This window comes from Lepidothrix coronata, unplaced genomic scaffold, assembly GCF_001604755.1.
Source record: "Lepidothrix coronata isolate B3197 unplaced genomic scaffold, Lepidothrix_coronata-1.0 Scaffold76, whole genome shotgun sequence".
NCBI classification, from domain to species: Eukaryota; Metazoa; Chordata; class Aves; order Passeriformes; family Pipridae; genus Lepidothrix; species Lepidothrix coronata.
This window is the reverse complement of record NW_016690256.1, coordinates 4,127,790-4,147,948: the sequence shown is the minus strand read 5'-3', so window position 1 is coordinate 4,147,948 and position 20,159 is coordinate 4,127,790. Positions and strand designations below refer to the sequence as shown.

Genomic DNA, 20,159 nt, shown 5'->3' with positions numbered 1-20,159 from the left:
ACCCCAAAAGGTGGGTTTTGTACTCATTCTGAACTCTCCTATATCATTTCATCCAGACCTATGTTAACTTACTGAGAAGTTCTCCACATCAAGCCTTTTTTCCTTTTCTCCTGAAAAACACTTTTGAAATCTTCACTTAATATCCTTTATTGCTTCCCCCCAAGCAAGTCCTTCAGTCACAACATCCGTCTGCTGTAGCAGTGGTGCCGTTCTGGGAGGAGTGATTCTTTTGCTGATGTGGGAAGTGAGAAGTTTGCACGGGTTGAAACTGCTCTGGTATTTCACATATTTACTCTAAATATGGTACTTGCAGTAGCTTGTAGCTCAGCTGTTCCACTTGCTGGCTGTGTGTTATGACATCAACAAAGTGTCTCTATTGTTTGTAACCTTTGTCGATTTTTTTTTTAATAGTTAATACAATTTAAAGCACAAATTGTGAATCCTTAATAAAACTGTTTCCTAGTAAAATATTTAGTGTATAAAAAAAGTTTTCCATATTAATAAATTGTAAAAAGGGTATTCTTTTATCCATTTGAAAAAAGGTTATAATGAGGTTCATATCATTCCTTAATTACTTTTGTTCAAAAAAACCCTGAACCCCAACAAACCCAAACCAACCCAGTGGTATTTATCTGCACAGCATAAGTTTCTGAAGTTACAATAGTAAACTGGATTTCCAGACCTGGAGTGGGTATCATACAAAGTTTTAAACTAAACTCAGGCTACAAACAGAAGTAAATGTGTTTTAAATACTTGTTTTTAATTTTAAAAAAAATTCTTTGCCTTTAATCTGGCTGTAAATCCACTCAGAACAGTTCTGGTTGTCTGTGACTTGCTACTCTGTCTGCCAGATGAGAAGATTGAATGTCTTGGCTATGAAAAAGTAGAAGTCTTCATATTCCTTGGCATTCTTAAGGGTTGCTTATAAATTGTTTTGCTGTTGGTAGTGTTTGGTTTCTTCTGGGGTGGATACTGAGCTGTAAAATGACATGGCAGTATTTCTGTACCTGTCTTCTGTTCAAGTGTGTGCTTTTTGTATTGGGTTTAGTTTTGTTAGGTAGCGTGTCCCTCTCTTCCCTTATATTCAGAAATCACATGGTCATTTCACCTACATTTGTTTGCAGTTGCACTGGGTTTATTTGGCTGATATCTCTGCTCTTGCTGACAAATGGGTCAATATTTAGTTGGAAATGGGGTCACCCTTGAATTTGATTTATCCCTTTTCCCTCCCTCCCTGCCCAATATGACCATAATAGTTTCAGCCATCATTGCAACCTATTTCAAACTTTGACTTTTTCTGATCCATAATTCTGTGTATTCTGGGTCTGACCTTATTTTTTATGTGAAGTGTTGAAAGTTCTTTAAACTATTGTGATGGTTAAGCCTCCATACAGAGAATGGTGTCATTTGATTTGGTTTAATTCTATACCTTTTTCTATTTGCCAGAAACCACTGGTGTTCATAATTCAGCATGTATACTGTTATGAAGAGATTAAAAATAACTTCCATTAAAAATCAGACTGTTAGGAATATGTACTTGATTATATATTGCAGCTACATACAGCTGTAGTTCACAAAGCAGTTTTTCATTTCTGGATTGATGCAAAGCTGGCTGCATTAAGTCCTGCTTACTCATGAAATGCCTTCATTCTTTTCTTCTGTCTTAAAAGGGGCACTGAAGTTTAATATTTACATAATGGTCACATCACTTTTTAAGTTTTAAGGATGAAATTCAGTTGGTTTACTTGCAATTACTCTTTATTCATCATGAATCACAACTAGCACTGTTCAAATCATAGTTGCAGGTAAACAAGAAAAATGTCTTTTTGAACAATATCCTTGTGTTCTTTTTTCTTTTGACAAGCCAAGTTTGTTTACTCTTTAGAAATATACTGGAATCCTTAGGTAGATTTTAATTTTTAATTAATTCTCAGGATGACAGTCCATATCACTGCTTTCATTGATATGTTCTGATTAGATTATTTTTATTCAAATGACTGAATTTGGATTTATTATCCTTTAAATTACTTTTCCTGTTGTATGTTAATAACTTGTCTTAAATTCATTAGGGGTTATTTCTCCCCAGAGTGCTTGCATTTCACTCATGAGTGTCACAGTATAGCATTGTAGAATAAAACTTAGAGCATCAAAAATACACGTGAAGTGGTTTTTAATCATATGAATTAAAGAAAAATCAGTGGAAACCAAATATGACCACTTCTGCATTCATGGGCTGTAGTTATTTATAATAAGGATATGTGATGCATGGTAAGTTGCCACATTTGATTAGATGTTGAATGGAAAAGCTCAGGATGAACAAGTCCTACCTATAAACTGTGTGACACACAGGGACTAGCACGCTATGTTGGGATTTGAGGAAAACTGGTGGCCTGGATACAGACTTGTGTTTTTAGGTTCTTGATAGTTAATAAGGAGCTAGCCCAAACTGTCTCCCAGACCTGTTCAGCTGAAATGTTTGCCGCAATGGTATCATCATTTAGCCTGTCAAATGTAATTAAAGCTAAAACATAAATTAAGTCAATTTCTGAGTAGGTTACTCTGCATTAAAAATCTGGCACACATGAAGTTTGTTTCAGTGCTGAATTTAATGTGCAAGTGCATGGAAATCCAAAGCAGCTTTTGTGTTAGTTCTCAAATACTAGGGAACAGCACAGTTAGTTTAACCTCTGATGCTTGGGATTTCATTGTTATGAATTTGAAGCTAATGCATTTCCAGGGGCTGATTTTCACTTTTGTTTTATTGTTTTGGGTTTTTTTTTGCTTTTTGTTTACACACAGGTTTTGAGGAGCCTTTTTTCATATTTAATGATCTGTAAGTAAAATACAGTGTGTTGAAGGAGATACTTTTGTCCTTATTTTAAACTGTAATGAGGAGTCTTAGTAGACAGGAATGTGGTCTTGATACATAGTAGGGCTGACACAAGATGTCTTAACACCTAGTTTTACTATGGCTCCATATTCTTTTTAGCTCCCTGAAGTTTTAACCAGTGAACAAACCTTACTTTGAAGCAAATTAAATGACTGTTTTTTGTCTTTTTCGAGCTTTTATTCTGAAACAGTTTCATTTTAGGGATATAATCTGGCTGAAGGTATTTTTTCTTCATGAAGACCAAAAGGCAGATGTTATTTACTTCTGCTCTTGGCTTTAGTTTATCTTAGAGGCTGTTTGTGATAGGGACATGTCTTTGTGCATGGTAAATAGAGAAATTCCTGTCTGAAGTCTGTGGGTGCTGAGAAGTTCTTTCTGTCTGTAATTTCCCTTACCCATCCGATTTCAAACTTAGGAGTTTGAAACTCCGTGTTTGCTCTGAAACTTTGAAACTTGATAACTTATGAAGTGCTGAGGAACAGTCTCTAAAACTGGGGAACGAAGGAAAGAGCTGATCTGGATTTATGAAACTCAGACATAGCAATCTTGCTGCAAGAGAAGCAAGAACCCATCCGGGTTCTCCTTTGTAAGATCCTTGGCTATAGCTATTGAAAATCAGTAATGGTTAGTGCATGATGCTGGAAAAATTCAACTTCATTTTCATTCTCCATGTTAAATGAATATCGTTCCTTCTCCATCTATATCTACTCTATCACAGTATATTTTAAAATTATTACTCTGAGCAGCTCTGATGTGGGCTGTGAGGGATGGTTTTGTTGTGCCCGTTGTATAAAGGTGCTATTCAAATGCGCATTGAAGATGTACTTGGATGAACCAGAGTGAGTTTTGTTTGGTCAGAGAGCTCCAAATATCTCATGGGAGATGCTAGCCTAAATTGAAGAAGGAAGTAAAAGCTAAATTAGGCAGGCATTTCCAACATTTCTATTAATAGAATGGAAGAATTTAGCTGTACTTTTGCTTGACTGCCTTCCTTCATGAGAGAACCACACGCTTACATTACATGAGTGTCAGTTGGAACAGTTTTGTGGTGATACCTGTGTTTTGATGGTGTAGAGAGGTAATTTTTCTTTGAGCTCTGGTGCTTTGCTTTATCCAGTTTTCTAACAGTTCATGTCAAAATCTGAGCCTGTATTAGCCAAAAGAAAAGGTATGAAAGTGGCTGTCAGTGACAAATCTCCTTTAATGAGTTCACCTACTTTAAGCACAAAAAGTGAACTAGATGGTATGGAATTAATGGAGCTTTTATTAAAATGGTTGCAAGAAGTGCTCTAAATACATGTATCTTGAACTCTTCTAGTTGCTTAAGAAATCATAGTTTAGAAAATAGTGACACTTTTTTAGAATTTTGCTTGTCGCCAAATAGTATGGCATGGAAGGAGCAGCTCCCTGCTTTTTGTTAAGCTACTTTCTCCTATTCCCAATGGGGGGGGGGGGGAAATGAAGATTAATCCCACTTAAGAGTAGACAGAAGTCCTATAAGAACGTCTGGTGCGCAGACTATTATTTTGGTTTTTCACTATAGAGAAAGATAAATCTCAGACACATTTTGCAAAGCTGTGTTTTCAGACTGTTTTGTATGACACCAGGGAGTACAAAATTTGGCCTATTTGATCTCCGAGATGTTACCTCAAGTACCTAACTGTGTAAACCTGTGCTGTTCTGTGTGTTGTTCTGCCAGGCACTTTGTAAGAGAAGGTTTTTGAATGGTGTTTGAATAATAAATATTTGAAGTTTGAGGATTTGCTGCTTTGCACATTTAGATAATTTGTCAAGAGATTTTTTTTTTCCTGTAAGAAAATGCACTGTATGATATAATAGGCAAATATTTTAAATTGCTTTCCTCCTTGGTCTCTTAACTGAGATTTGGTAAGGAAATCTTTGCAGCAACCTTTGGGCAAGTGTTAGTTTACAGTATTGAGGATTACTAGTTTGGGATTGACCAGCTTCTTTTATAGAAACTACAAGGAAAAAAATATTCCTCAGCAAAATTCCTTCATGAAATCTGTGTTTTGTCGCTTATTAACAGCATGATTTTGTCTTTGCCTTATTTTTCCCTCTTTTCAGCTTTTTCCAGTTTTGTAGGGCTATTTATCTCATTGTTTATAAGCCTTTAAATCAGAGCTACAGTTTTAATTAGGACCTGTTAAGTTCTGTGTAGTCAGCTATAACAGTAAGTGATCATCTGACAGGACACTGCTGTATGTATTTCCTGAGAGATCAATAGAAACGTAAGATACACAGATTATCCGTACAAAATAGGAAATATTGCACAGCTGGATTGTAGCGTGATGTATGCAAAGTTTATTCATGGTAAGAACGTGGACTAAAGCCTATCATCTAAGGTGGTTTTCTCCAATATGTGAGCATTGTGCTATTTATAAGGGAAAGCATATAGCACTATCTTGTAATAAATAGCACTATTTAAAAAAAACTAAATACTTTGGACTTCCTTCTATTTCTTATATGCTGGGAAATGTACCATTTGCGGTAACCTTATGTATTGTGCTTTTGATATTTCCTATATTAAAATCAACCCAAATTCCTTAGTCATTTTTGCATCTTTATGATGTTGAAAGAGCATTATGTAATAATCATGCCATTTTATAGTATGTTTTAAGCTTCCTTGGTGTTAGGTGCAAAAGTTTCCCAGATTTTTTCCCTTTATCACATTAGTTTTGCTACTCTGTGTAATTACATAAAAAGCAATTGGTTTCTAACCAATATACTGTAGGGGCAAAAGGACATGTAGTAGATGCTGTTGCACCCTTAGAATCTCTTGACAGTACAGCTGTTTCATACAACGTAGTAGAGTGAACTCGTGACAAGAGGGAGTGTATTTCCACAAAATTTTATGTCTGGTTTATTGGGTTTTTTGGTGTTTTTTTGGGGGGGCCCAGTAGTTAACCAGACAGCCCTTTACTGTAGGTGAAGCTGTAGAAGGTGATATCTGCCTAGAAATATGTCCTAGCATGCATTTAAATATTTCTATGGTTAAATTGAATTTATCGTCCTATATAATTTCCGGTTTGCTGAGAACGCCAGAACACTTCGTGTATTGCAGGCCTTACACAGTCTGGGAGGCTGCATAGCAGAAGATTTGCTTTGCCATGAGTGCTTTCCAGAAGCTGGAAAAACTCTGATATAGAGAACGTCATAATCTGACCGGGAAACTGCTGCGCAGAGGTGGATATACACACATTCACTGACAATTTCAGCATTGATGGAGATAGGCAAATACAGAGGCATTAAATACATGCTTCCTGACAACTCCCAAAGGCATTCAGGAAAAATGTGCTATTCTTGCTCTAAGCGAGATTCTGTTCAGAAGGAAATTTAATTTCCGAAGTCTCATTTTAAAATAGGCAAGAATAACAGATATTCCAAACAGCTTTGCTAGAGTGAGTAAGACTTCTGAGCTACTGAAATGAGACAAGTGTGTTGAAGTAGGAAAGATCAGATGGCTTTGGTTTTTTATCATTAGTTTTGTCTATTAAACTGTCTAATTAAAGATGCAACACTGCTATTCAAAGGGAAAATAATGTGAATTACATGTGTGTGATTAGTTCTAAAATTACAAAGGTCTTGAATTTTTTGACTTGAGAATCTGTTCAATGAGATGTGGTGGCAGGAGGTCAGGCTGTTGTTAATGATAGATGGTGGTTTCAGTTTCACTATGCTGTCGTGATGGTACATCACTACTACAAAATTACTTCTGGTGTATCTTTTAGAGTAAAGGGATGCAGAAGCTAAACATCTAAGAAACACCTAAATTACACTCATGTGAATGCTTTGTATATTTAGAAGATACGTGTATTTAGATTTAGAAACTGTGCTAGAAGTGTTAACTGACAAAATGTGCTGTGCTCGAAGTCAGGCGTTTTCTCTGTTTGCTCTCCTGTAACGCAGGATTAAGGCAACCACAGGTGTTGGAAGGTGGCACGGGCTGAGAGAGGTGGAGTTGTCAGCATGGAGATGAGAAGGCTTCAGGAAGACCTAGTTGCAGCATTCCAGTACCTGGAGGGGAATTATAAAGAGGAGGGATAGGGACTTTTTATACTGACAGGACAAGGGGGAATGGCTTTAATGTAGCGGATGGCAGGTTTAGATTGGATGCTAGGAAGAAACTCTCTTCTCAGAGGATGGTGAAGCACTGAAACACCTTGCCCAGAGAGGTTGTGGATGCCCCATCCCTTCAAGTGTTTGAGGCCAGGTTTGATGGGGCTTTGAGCAGTCTGATCATTAGAGGCATCCCTGCCTGTAGGGGGGTGTTGGAACTAGATGATCTTTAAGGTCCCTTCCAACCTAAACCATTCTATGGTTCTATGATAGGTACTTTGGCTGCCTGTGGGTGTACTTTTTAACAGGTGAGATCTGAATGCCAGTGAGGCAGGTGAGGTGAAGTTGAGATCAGGAGTTCCTGGCAGGACTGAGGAGGTTAGATAGTTAAACAAACCCTAGTCACATTAAAGGCTCACCTTCTTGAAAAAATAAGTCGTCTTGCTGCAAAACTACAGTAGAGTTGTGTTCATTGAGGATTTTTTTTTCCTGTGGTGTCTGCTGTTAACAAAATGGTTTCTTTGTTCCAGTAGGCTGGGCTACAATAATGTTACTCTACCACTGCTAGCAAGCTGCCAGGTAAGAGCATTTATAGTACTTTGCATGAGTCTGGGAGGTATTCCAGAGCAATCTACAAGGATTGATTGCATACAAATGGTAGTACAATAGCAGCTTGTATATGTGTTTCACAAGTCTTGTTTTAAACACACATCCATTAGCACAACTTGTTTTTTGTTGCATGGAGGTGCAATAGCTGTAGAATATTTACAGACTGAGTTCCTTCGGAGCAGAAGGAAAGGGCTTTAAGTGCATACTATAACCAAAAATATACAGTATGCAAAGGCACTATTTACAGTATGCTTGAGTACTATTACTGTCAGAGAGAAAGGTAGAGAACAACATGGTAATATATTCAATGTGTACGTGGTGATGAAGAGACCAATATCTTTGGCATCACATACTGATCTCTCAGTTATCTATAAACCATGTTATGTGCCTTCTCTATTCACCTTAAGGTGAAATCATAGGGTAAACTTGCATGTATGCAGACTGTTCCCTTGAAATAGCTTCATGTTTTCAGTAGGAGATGAAAGCAGTGTTAAAGCTATACCATTTTCAAAGTAATTAGTCTTCATCAAAATAAAAATGTTCCTCCTAGTGCAGTTCATTGTGCTTCCATCCATCCATGTGTGACTATTCACACTATAAATATTATATGGGATGCTTAAGTATTCATTATAGTATTTAATATAATAATATTATACTCTAATATATTATTTGTTTAAATATTGAACCAATGACTGTCATTCAGAATCAAAGCCTGCCTGGCCATCTGTCCTGATGTATTCTTAAACAGCAGCACTCATACAGAACCCTTAAGGGTTCTGCTTTCTAGCTCATCAGAACCTGAAACAGTGGATGCATCCTCAAGTGTTGGCAGTTATGCACTCTGAAAATACAGACTTATTGTTGAACAAAGCTATTCTTAATTTTATTGATAAATGCATTGAAATTAGCATATGATCAGTGTAAAAGAATATTGGTTTTTCTCCCTGGTTTAAATAGGCCAGTGGGTTAAATACTCAGATTGAATGTACAGCTTATGCAAGAATTGTCATGTTGGTTGTCTGATACAGACATTTTTCATCCTGTAATCAAGAGTCTTTAGATTATGATTTATAGGCTCATTATTAAGCATGTTTTTAAAGGTAGGATCAAGGCTCTAAGTTTACAGATACTTTTCAGTGGGAATAATGTGCTAGCATAAGTGTGGGAGCTAATGCTTATTTTGGATTAGATTTCACGATAAAATGCTTTTAAAGGGTAGCATAGGAATTGAATGTAATGCAAAAGTGTTCAGTAGTTTTAGTATGTCTTGCATATTTCTCAGTATTAGGGAGCTGAAGCAGTAGTTGATTTGTTCTGTTGAGGAAGAAAATCTTTTCTTAAGAGTGAGTGGTAGCTGGAAAATTAGTCTTTAGAAAGGTAACTTAATATATTTTAGATACTTTTGCACTGATTAATATTTTAATATTTTAACAAAGATAGTTCTCTCCTGTTATAACAACCGATGAGTACAGGTTAAAACAATGGGTTTTTGGCATGTTTTTTCTTCAGGAGTCTTGAACTTAATAGAGCATAAGAGTGCTGCTTCAATACAGACTGCATACATCACTTTGCCCACAATTAGAGGATATTTAAAGTGGAGAATATGTCCATATCTGATTCTTATGATGCTTTTTATTAATCACTGGTATGCTAGTATACACCATGTGTCAACATAGAATAGCATTACACTGGGAATGGTTGCAGCTGCTCTTCAGACCAAGATTAGAAAACAAAGTTACCCTGATAAATTGGAGCAGTGTTCTGTGATTGCTTGCAAGTGCAGAGTTCTAAATGTGTAAGGACAGTGTAAAACTTGAGTATAAGAGGATTATCTGAAAGTCTAGGAGCACTGCAAGGGGCTTTGGCTCATTTAATTTTCATTATAAACCACCAGTGTGAGAATGCAGGAAAGACAGGCATCCATCCATATGTCTGTGTAAGAATGTATTATGGGACAGAAAGTTTTTTCCATTATCCAACTGGGACACTATATTTAAATATGTATATATGAATTAGTGAAACTGTAGAGAATCGAGAGGAGATCACCTGGATTAAGAAGACTGGAAAGTCAGGAAACATTGAAAGAAAAATATTTCTTTTATCGATAAAGAAAATAGTGGTTTTTCCATTGTGTTGAAGTTTTTTTATGGAGAGAATTCAGACTCCTCTGAGAAGTACAAGAGGAAGTTTCTTTTTTTAATCTGCACCAGAACATCAGGCTTTTGGGATATAAGTCAAAGGAAAGTTGGAATTATGGGGATGTACAGTAACCACTAAAGGCCAATGCAGACATCTTTGGGGAACAGAGGGTGACTGTAGCTGGGGAGTTGAGTAACATAATCACTCATTATTGCTGAAAGTGGGAGGACTTTTCCACTTCTTTTTCCTCTTTTTCTTCTTACTTTTGCACGTCATCATCTCCTCTTCTTGCAGTGGCTTTTGCCAGTTTTGGTCTTCTGTGAGCCATTTTTTATCTTCTAGGATAATGAAAAAACTATGGAGGGTTGTGTCACCCCATGTGTCATCCCCATTATCCCATCCACCACCACTTAAGTTAGGTTTTATTGTGTGGGTTTTTTTTCTTTTCCGAGAAATTGTTGTTTCAGAGAAGTACACCAGCGCTGACAAAATATGAGCAATAGAAATGTGTGACTTAGCAGGTAGAGACAGGAATGGGACCACCTTGTTTTGTGTCATGAAAACGTATCCTATGAGTTATATATCCTAGGAATTTGTGTTGGTCTAAAAAAAACTTATGTGATGTGTTAAACTTTGTTCAACATCTAGTCGAATTAAGGTATGATTTGTGTACTTTTCAGAGTAGAAATGTGGGGTAGTGAAGGAATGAGTTACCTTGTAGCAACAGCCACAGAAGCCAGATTCATTAGTGCCAAGTCTGTTCGGTTGGGACCTTAGCAGCCTTTTCCTTAAGTAAAAAAGGAGAGGAAAAGGCATAACACTGAACAAAACTAGTTGTCACTGATACTGGTTCCACATTTGGATGACTTTGAAAACTCATTCCTCAGAGGGATCCAGGCTCCACAGCCTGTGTATTCAGTCAGGGGTCTCCAGTAGCTGAGTGGAGTTTATATGATGTCCAGAGGTTCTGAACAACATGAAGTATTTTATAAGTTAGTGATCCTAAGTGTGTATAACTAATTTGATTTATTCTGCTATGATGATCTGACAGTTCAGGTTATTTTCTTATGTTGAATTTAGCAGAATCAACTTCTCTGAAAGAGTAACATGGTGATTCTTTGCAGGATGAACAGAACAACTTAAAGTTGTCATTTTTTTCAAAGGAGAAATGTATCTGATTAGATGAGCAGATAAGAACAAGCATTATGGTGTTGGTATATTCAGTTTCTAAACTGCTCAAGCTTGTTTATGTGCTGTCATGGTACACTGAATGTTTGTGTAAGTGTGGTTGTAACTGTTCCTGGATTAATGAGACAAATCTAGTTGAAATTAGAATGCTGTGATTACAATCTGTGGCTGGAGCTGTTGAGGCAATATTTAGCTGTATTTTAATGTTAGTCTTTAAAGTGTGTTGAGGGTACTCAGCAAATTTAAAGGGAAGTACTGTTCAGGTCTGCCAAGTGTTGCCATAGGAGAAAAATCTAGAGTTAAGAGATACCCAAGGCAGTAACGCAGAGTTCACAGGGTTGCTGATAAAGTTAAAGTAATTTCTAAGAATTGCAATTAGAAATAGCAGTTTTAAGTACATGACGTGATAGTCTTATTTGAATTGGAAGAAAAAAGCAAGATGCAGCTTGATGAAATGAAAATAAAAATTGTTGGCTGTGGAACAAGTTATTCAGCATTATAATAAATCTACTTTATGCGTTTTTTGTCTTGCTTATCTAATATAAATTAGATTAAATCACAGTTCTTATTAAACATGGAAAGTTCAGAATAAAATGGGTCTTCTCAGATTTCTTTAACTCTTCCATAAATTGTTTCCTGAGTCAGTGTATCTAGCTCTTAAAGTGCTTCTGTATGCAGAGGAAGAATTATCAACTGGAATTTTTATTTTAGAAATGTGTAATCCAGATTTCTTTGTCCACCCTCTCAAGGATACTTGGGTGAAGCCACTGGAAAATATTATATAGTAAATTACTTCTAGTAAAGAAGTAGTTTGGTACAAGTGGGTTTTTTCAGAAGAGAAACAAAACTAAATTTAGAACAACTAGTGGGTTTAGCATATACAAAATACCTGCAAATATGGGTATTTTCTATTAATTAAGAAAATACTTAAGTATTCACTCAGTTTTCAAATATATGCTTGTTATATAACATTCTTCTAGCAGGTTAAGTGCCCTTTAGTGAGTGGCTCAGACTGAAATTTAACATCACTCCTCCTCGCCTGATCACTCCAATATGTCATTGGGGGTTTCTCTGTTTTGGCACAAACTTAATTTTTAATTACCAAATGTATCTCTTTGAGGAAGAAATAAATCTTAAAACTTTGACGATTTTACCTGCTTGCATTAATATTCAGAACTATTTTGAGGATGATTTTTAGACAAAATAGTTTGGTTCTATAATGAAAACTACTTATTTACATCCGGGAACTCTCCAGTTCTATTTCACATGTTTAAATAAGGAGATCACCTATGGAGGAGGTAGGAAACTATTTAGAAATTTACCATATGCTTGCACTAAGTTATTGGATTTTAAAATGTGAGTTGGAATGTGTAGAATCAGATTTGAACGTGTCAGGGTTTGCAGCGTTCAGAACTGTTAATATATAGAAGCAGATTTCAATTATAGATTTTACAGACAACCTTTCTCTTTTGTTCTTATTTTAGTTTTTCTGATTTCTTATTTTGTAATTGTCCTTTCATGGCACAGTTAAATCCTCCACTATTTCAATAATAAAGAACAGTGTCTGTTAAATGTTCTAGGAATGTTTTCAAGGAGTTTTCCTAGAGTAAAACTGGTATGCATTTGTGAAGTCATTTCAAGTTTTGTTTTTAGTTTTTGTAACAAGATAAAATTACAGTGAACTCTTCATAATCATTGTGTCAAGGTGAGTAGAAAAAATTACCTTCATAGTCCAAAATAGTTGTCATCAGCAACCAGTTGAAAAACTCTTCTCCTTGATACTTTATATTGAACACTTGAAAACAGCGGACCATCTTGACTTGCCAATTATTCAGGGAAAGAAGATGACCTGTTTATAGAAATTTGATGAAACCAATACAACTAGAAAAATATCTAATATACAGAGGTTAGATGTTTCTAATATTTTATGTTACTTTTCACACAAACCACTCAAGTTAAAAAAAAACCTTCTAATTTAGTAAGTAACAGAATAAAAATTGACCATGGAAAACTTTGCTGCTGCTAAATTCAGTTTGTCTAATTTACGATCTGCTGGCAAATATTACATTAGTGTAACTGGATCATGTTTGTTTCTTTGTTTTTTCCTCAATAACCCCTATTCCATAACTTCTTCTACATCCTCCTGGAAGGGAAAGATGTGACATGTGTGCTTTCCCAGAACCTGTGACAGGACTATTTAAAATCAAAATGGGCATATAGTTCATGAGGTGTTTGGGGGGGAAGCAGGAGGAATGTTAATCTAAAACTCATAAAATAGTAAAAGTAAATTAAACTTTACACTACTGCTAGTGCTTGCTGTAAACTGTATTCCTAACAGAAAATGGAAGGAATTTTTTTGTCTAGTGGCTGACTTCCTGATGACATAAAGCCAATAATTTTTCAGATCATTAACCAATTTGATGCAAACTTACTGACTTCTGATATTTGAAATTTTCCACCAAATTTGTAAGGTTGACAGTGTCAGCTGCTGCTACGCTGTGTGTCACTGCATGGGAAATGGTCACATCACTGCTGACTTCCTCACCTACTCCTTGGTAATGTTTTAGCTGTTTAACAGATGTTTATATTCAGGATTTGCATTTTGATTAAGATTGCTAACCAGATGAGGGAGCAGCTCTGTTCCAGTGATGAAATACTTGTAGAGAACAAGAAGTATTAATATAAGAAAATGAGACCCTAACGTAGAGGAAAGTGCTATAGTTTGAAAATCATTATATGAATTGAAATCTAGATAACTGGAGAAGGGAATTGAACTTGAATATCAGTACTGTGGATAACTGTATCTTTTTTATTAGTATTTTATTATTGTTGCGGCCGTTGGGTTAAGTCGAGACACCAAAATTTTTCCCACTGATTTTCACAGGGATGATAAAATGAAAGTGTTACGTCTTGAGGAGAAACTGGTCCCGTAGAAGAAAGCAGAATAATCCTATATCAATAGCTTTTTAAAACTTCTGCTCAAATCTGAAAATTGTTTTGTATGGCCTTAGGCGAAAGGGGAATTGATCGTAAGGAAATGCCTGCTTTTGAGCAGAATTATCTTAAGAGTAGGCCCGGCCCTGTATTCCACCGTTATGATTAGCCATAACTGTTCCCTCGTGTGAGTGGAGTGTCAGTCACTGGCGTGTTTTCTCTTCAGCTTGAAAGGTGTTCCATATACTAATTTAATTGTGTTCTATTGAACTCCTCTCTGTGGACATAAGACATACAAATATTCATTCATGCAAGAAACGTTTTATATTTCCTTCTGATTTTTTAAAAAAGAAACTGTTAAAAACCACTTTGCTCTGTGTTTTGGCTTCAGTTATAAAATTTACTAATTGAGCAAATGTGATCTGATGCATATTGGCTAATATTTTGGATCCATTGATGTGTATTGAAATTCTAATATTATTTAGCTTTCATCCAGTCAAGAAAAGTTGAAGTGTTAAGGCAAATAAGAGCTTCCTGACAACTTTGTTGTTTGTTGGGTAACTTGAATTCTCTGGGCATGCTGAACTTCTGATAGTTTGTATCTTATAGCATTTAGATTCTGACTATTCTGGGGAGAGTATAGTATTGAAAATTTTTTGTGGAAGTTTTAATTTGTGTGTGATTATATATGCATCCTTTTATGATTCTGTTTTCTCCATCTGGCTGTTGAGTTTATCTGAAATAAAGCAGCATATGCTATCTGAAAAGTGATTCAGAATGACCTTTAGGCTTTGGCAATACCTTGGGGTAGGGCAGAGATTCGTAATGTGTACATCTGCCCAAAGGTAATGATAGAAAGAAATGAGCTATTTACTTAATTTATTAAGGTGGTACTTGAATAATCTTAAAAAGTAAATCTAAGAACTGTTCATATATAGGACTTGTTACTGGGCATAGCTGTGCAAATGTGTGTTTGTGGAAGATCACAGAATAAATTGGAGACTCCTGTTGCAGCTGGAGCGAAGTGTGTGCATATTCTGAATATATAAGCTCAGGCTGTTACATGTGGTTTACGTGACTAATCATCCATAGTACCTTTTGTATGTTGATTTTGTGTTGGCTTGGGAGAAATGGAGTATTTGTTTAATGTGTTGAAGGTAGACATGCCTGTCTTTAATCATGCCTTGTGCTTCTGATGTTGGTTAGGTTCTGAAGTTAAACTATATACTAAGGCAAATTTTGCCCCTTTTGTTGTTCAGAAGGCCATTTCCACATTGAGTCTTGTACTGAGTTGCAATGCTGCCTTTGTGATGCCAATTTGTGTGACCCATGGGTGGATGTTAAACATAGGCTTGACTCTTTAAAGAAGCAGTTTTGGGGGACACTGAGTTTTTTCAATGGTAGTACCTCTAGCAGGGCACAGAAGACACACCGTCCAAGCAAAGAGGCTCACATATTGGATACTGCAGTGGGAAAACTACATCCTTTAAACAAGAGCAGTAGGAAACTGATCTGCTTGTCTTGTTGAGCTCTTTATGAGCTGCTTTTTAATAACTTTTAAAAAATAAATAAATTGGGCTAATTCGTACTGTGAAAACTTATTGAGTTTCTGGCAGACCCATGACTTATCATCTAATTGTAATTAGCCTGAATATTGCATACAAGCTGCTTCCCAGGAGAGCAGGATTTTTTCCTAATTGTTTGAGAGTCAATCTCATAAAACTGCAGTATATGCATACCTGTGTGCATGAAGAGCTGTGAAGGTTTTTTTGGTCCTGTTTTAGATCAAATTTTAGCCAGTCTGGAAGAACTGTATATTGTCGTACTTTCACTTAATTTTTTGTCATCACCACTGGGACAATGAGCTCCTTCATTGCAAATATTACTTGGAGGTGCTGTTCCATACATCACTCACTCTGCTGTGGCTTCCCAACTCAGGGAGGGATGATGTAGTCTACAGTAATTTCTGTTCCCAAGTAATTTCCAAATAAGTGTTTGAAAAACTTATTTTGCAGCAGTTTTTCCTGGGAAAGCTCGACTGCTGAATCTTGCAGCAGAATCATCTAATTTTTTTAAATCGTTTTAGTGAACATGAATTCAGATTCAGTGAGATGTAGAAAATGGGCAGGTGACTATTGGGAAAAAGATTTCAGCATTTTCCAGCTTTTTGGTTTTCGGCCCAAACTTATTATGTGATGAGTTGAAAGAATTTCATCTGTACCTGAGGGAATATGTAAATAAAGAATTAGCTAAGTGGGATGTCATTTATCTTACTCTACTTTTATGTTTTTAGGGATTTTTGTGTTGTTTTTTGTTTGTGGGTTGGTTGGTTGGTTTGGTTTGTTTTTTTACTGAAGAATATAATGTGTTTAACTCTTGGCAGTATCTGCCTACTCATGTTTGATGATCAGTATTTCAATTACTTGCTTACTGAAATGATACTGTCTCTCTCATATATATTTAAAAACATTGGACCAACTATCAGCAGGACATAACCAATTATTTGCTCACTCTAGATAGCATCTGTGGTATAATGGATGAAAAAGCAATAGCTACCAAAATGGATACCAATATCTGTCACAGTTGCTTGACCTATTTTGGAGTAGCTAGGGGTGTGGGGCACACTTTTTGGCCTGGAAGATCTGATTCTTTTAAATATTTTCAGGTTGATACTTATGAATAGAAACATTATTCAAAATGAGAGATACAGGTAAACCATTGGAAATAATGGGATACTGTACAGGAAGTGTGTAATTCCGGTTTATGGTCAGCCTACTTGTCAAGTTAGTGCAAGTGATACAGTCTGAAACTATATCTGAAACCAAAACTGTTAACAAAAGCTATTTTCAACCGAGTTCTTTATAATCTTACTGGGAAATAATGTGAGTGAGATTTTGGGAAAAGAAATCATTAAAAAATTTTGGTTCTTTATTGTGGGAAAGAAGACCAGTCTTTCATAGCTTTGTCTTAGCAGGCTGCCTGGTGCAGAAAGAGGTTCTGCACAAGGAGTTGGGTCACAGCCACACGCTGAAAGCACACGCGTCCTCCGGGGTCATTTGGGGCAGACGCCTTGGCTTTATTATCCGGCCTGACTGCCTCATGTTTGCCATGGGTCAAGACTCATGATCATTTACTGGGGTTGGCTAATCCACATCTGCATTCCTAGTGTGGAGTAGATGCTGTAGTTCAGCACCATAGCCTTGTAGTAACTGCTTTGTGTAGGTGATTGCAGCTTGGTTTTTGGGTATGAGTCTTTAGTCTTACTCTACTATTACTGTACTTTTTACCTTTATACTTCTTTCACCTAGTGACTACCAATTGTGTAAAGCAATGGATCGTTTGGTTCTTTCCTGTAACAGAGGCTAAACAATTGAAAGGCTATAGATGTTTTGGTTGGGAGTGCAAATATATTATTTTTCAAAGCCTGTGTTCATAGTCATACCCAGAAACTGGCACTATTGATATCTTGCTTTGGGGCCCTTAGGTTTCAAAACACATAGTTAGTATTTTCATATGTGGGTGTGAGATGAGTTGTGTTAAATGTAGGATGTGAAAATAACTTTATATTTGTTGCTCTCCTTTAATGAAGGGTGACTGTGCGAATAGGATAAATGAGCAGAAACACAGTATATGACAGTGCAGCCATGTGGGATGCAGGGTACTGTCTTCTGCTGTGTCTGTACTATGCTGCTTATGCTATGGTTGGCACAAAAATTGCTGATCTAATTTGGGATTAACTGTGCAAATATCTCTTTACCTATTTAGCATTGCTTATGCAAATACTTTCAAAAGAAGCTTTGAGATGTAACTTTTCTGAGATGTATATGATGTAGGTACTTTGGGGTATTAAGATATACCAGATTATTGAACATTTGAGTTGTTCATCCTGCATTTTGTAGAGAAAGAAACTTTGTTTTACTTAACTTAGTTTGTAGTAACCGTGATATTGTAATGACTCTTTCCCTTCTTTGCATTTGCAAATTTACTTCCTTCCATTCAAGGCTAGGCTTGCTTGTTTGCTTCTCTTCTTGCCTGTCTTCTTTCCCAGTTGGTTACTAGTTCAGTTCTGTGAAGGATGATGTTCTGCTAGGTTACAGAGCCTGTTTTCCTTTACACACTGCAACAGATACCAAAACATGATTTGGAAGTTCAGTGGCATTTCACAAAACATTTCTCCTAACACAAAATACCATCTACAATGGATATTTATTTGGGGTGTTTGTGGCTTTTTAAGAATTATTTTAGATAGTAGATTTTCAGGTGCCACTTTTTTTTTTTGTCACTGTTGACCTGTTGGCAAATGTTGCATTTAAGAATAGAAGCTCTCACTTTCTAATATGCACTTGAACCTCTTATGCCAAAATGTATGACTTGACATCCGGTGCTGTGTACACCTTTGTGTTTGTGTGTTCCTGTCAGATAGCCTTGCACAAAACTGCCTGTGTTATTACTTAGGTGGGAAGACCTGAAGATCAAGGAGCTGCAGGGCTTCGTTTTAATGATCTAGTTCAGAGCACGTCTCTTACTGAGTAATATCCTGGCATTGTCTTAACAGCCCCAAATCATCATCCAATAATAGATAACCATGACTTAAAAATGAGGTCATAAATGCCTGTAGTCATCACAGTTTTACTTGTAGATAAAGGAATGGTTTATCTCTCGATCTCATTACATTTATGAATGTGGAAGTCATTTCCTGCTTGCTTCCTTTAATACTTAAACATGGAAATAGCAGCTTTTTCAGTTCTGACTGTTCTAGTTCTGAGTATGTGGTAGCCATGCTTACCTGCTGTTCTGGCTGTCTTTCATGAGTCAGTCCTTCAAGATGAATGTTTGTTCATAGCAAGATATAAAACTGTCTGCGAAGGTTAAGCATTTACCTTCAAATTAAATGGATGTTTCCAGTATGTCTTAGTAACCCTTAGACAGGCAGGCATAGGATTTACTGAAGTCTTGATTTTTATTGAGCTATGGCCTTTAGCAGGGCTGTCACTTTGAGTGAAAGTTGCTGTTTTATTTTTGGGGTGATAATGGTAGTAAAGTGTCATCAGTAGTATGTTGCATTAAGTTAAGCTTCCTATTAAATAATAGCAAGCTGTATTATATCATACTTGGATATTACTATAGTTGTTCCTATTGTATTTGTCAGCATAGCATCATTATCTTTCTTCATCAGCATTTGGAAATAAATTACTGGATGATAATACTCTGGTTGTATTCTAAGTATGGCTCCCTGTGTTTATACAGGTGCGACAATAGCAACTCTGGAAGAAAGAGTAACTTCTTTTAACAACTATTTGAAGAGCCACTAGATTTTATCTACTATCAAGTCCAGACTGAACAGAAATTGGATAGCTTTGTTTTAGCTAGCCACCCTCAGGTTTTATTGTGTTCCTAACCATCTTCCTGGTTAACAACCTGCTTTGTTTTAACTAAATTCATCTGTCAGCTTCTTACACTGTTGCTAGAGGCTCCTTTTTTTACTTAACATTTCCTCTGCCCTTTTGAAGGTGTTGATTGTGTTGTATCAAGACTAAGCAGTATTTGAATCTTCTATTAATCACATTGAACCCATGTCTAAAAGGGTTTACTGGTCCATTAAGAGGCCAGAAATCTGAGATTACAGTTAATTCTAGTCATAATCTTCTAGTAAAACTTAATTAAATGGTACCATGCAGTAATTATTTTACTGTTTAGTGCTTTTAGGTGTTTGAAAGTGTAAGTCATTAAGGTACTTCTATTCCAGGGCCTTCTAAGCTGCAAAAGCAGCTGAGAACCCAAAATCTTGACAGTGAGCAGGATGAAGTTTGTATTACAAAGTTCTGGTACTACAGTACTGTGGTGCTTTTCAATAAATGAATTATTTTACTGGAAAGCCCCTCATTTTTCATAGAAAATATTACTATATAAAATGAATGTACTGTGGGGGTTTTTTTTGTTTGTTTGGGTTTTTTTTTTGTGTATTATTGATCTTCCTTCACAGAACTCATAATAATAATAACAAAAATTTCTGTATTGCAGATTTAATCCAGTGCACAAATGAGATGAATGTGAACATCCCACAACTGGCGGACAGTTTGTTTGAAAGAACGACCAACAGTAGCTGGGTAGTGGTCTTCAAATCTCTTATCACAACCCATCATCTAATGGTGTATGGAAATGAGGTAATACGAAAAATGATGTGTTTGAGAACAGTTGCAGCCTTTTGTTCCTATAAATATCAGCTAAATCCTTACACTAATTCTCTTCCTAAGAAAATCTTTATTTTTACCTCCTTGTCTAGCTCTGCATTAACACAGATCTCGTTTTCTGTCTGTCTACT

General features: G+C 36.2%; 1 protein-coding gene across 11 annotated transcripts in view; it reads left to right on the top strand.

Annotated features, from left to right (window-relative positions):
- PICALM (phosphatidylinositol binding clathrin assembly protein) overlaps window positions 1-20,159 on the top strand; it is a 68,252-nt gene that overhangs the window by 6,916 nt on the left and 41,177 nt on the right. For all 11 annotated transcript variants that reach the window (XR_001875604.1, XM_017819680.1, XM_017819681.1 and 8 more), the window contains one exon: window positions 19,859-20,001. Coding sequence is in view for 10 of the 11 variants with exons in the window: in XM_017819680.1 (XP_017675169.1) it covers window positions 19,859-20,001 (143 nt within the window). In the remaining variant the exon portion in view is untranslated. The remainder of the gene's footprint in view (window positions 1-19,858; window positions 20,002-20,159) is intronic.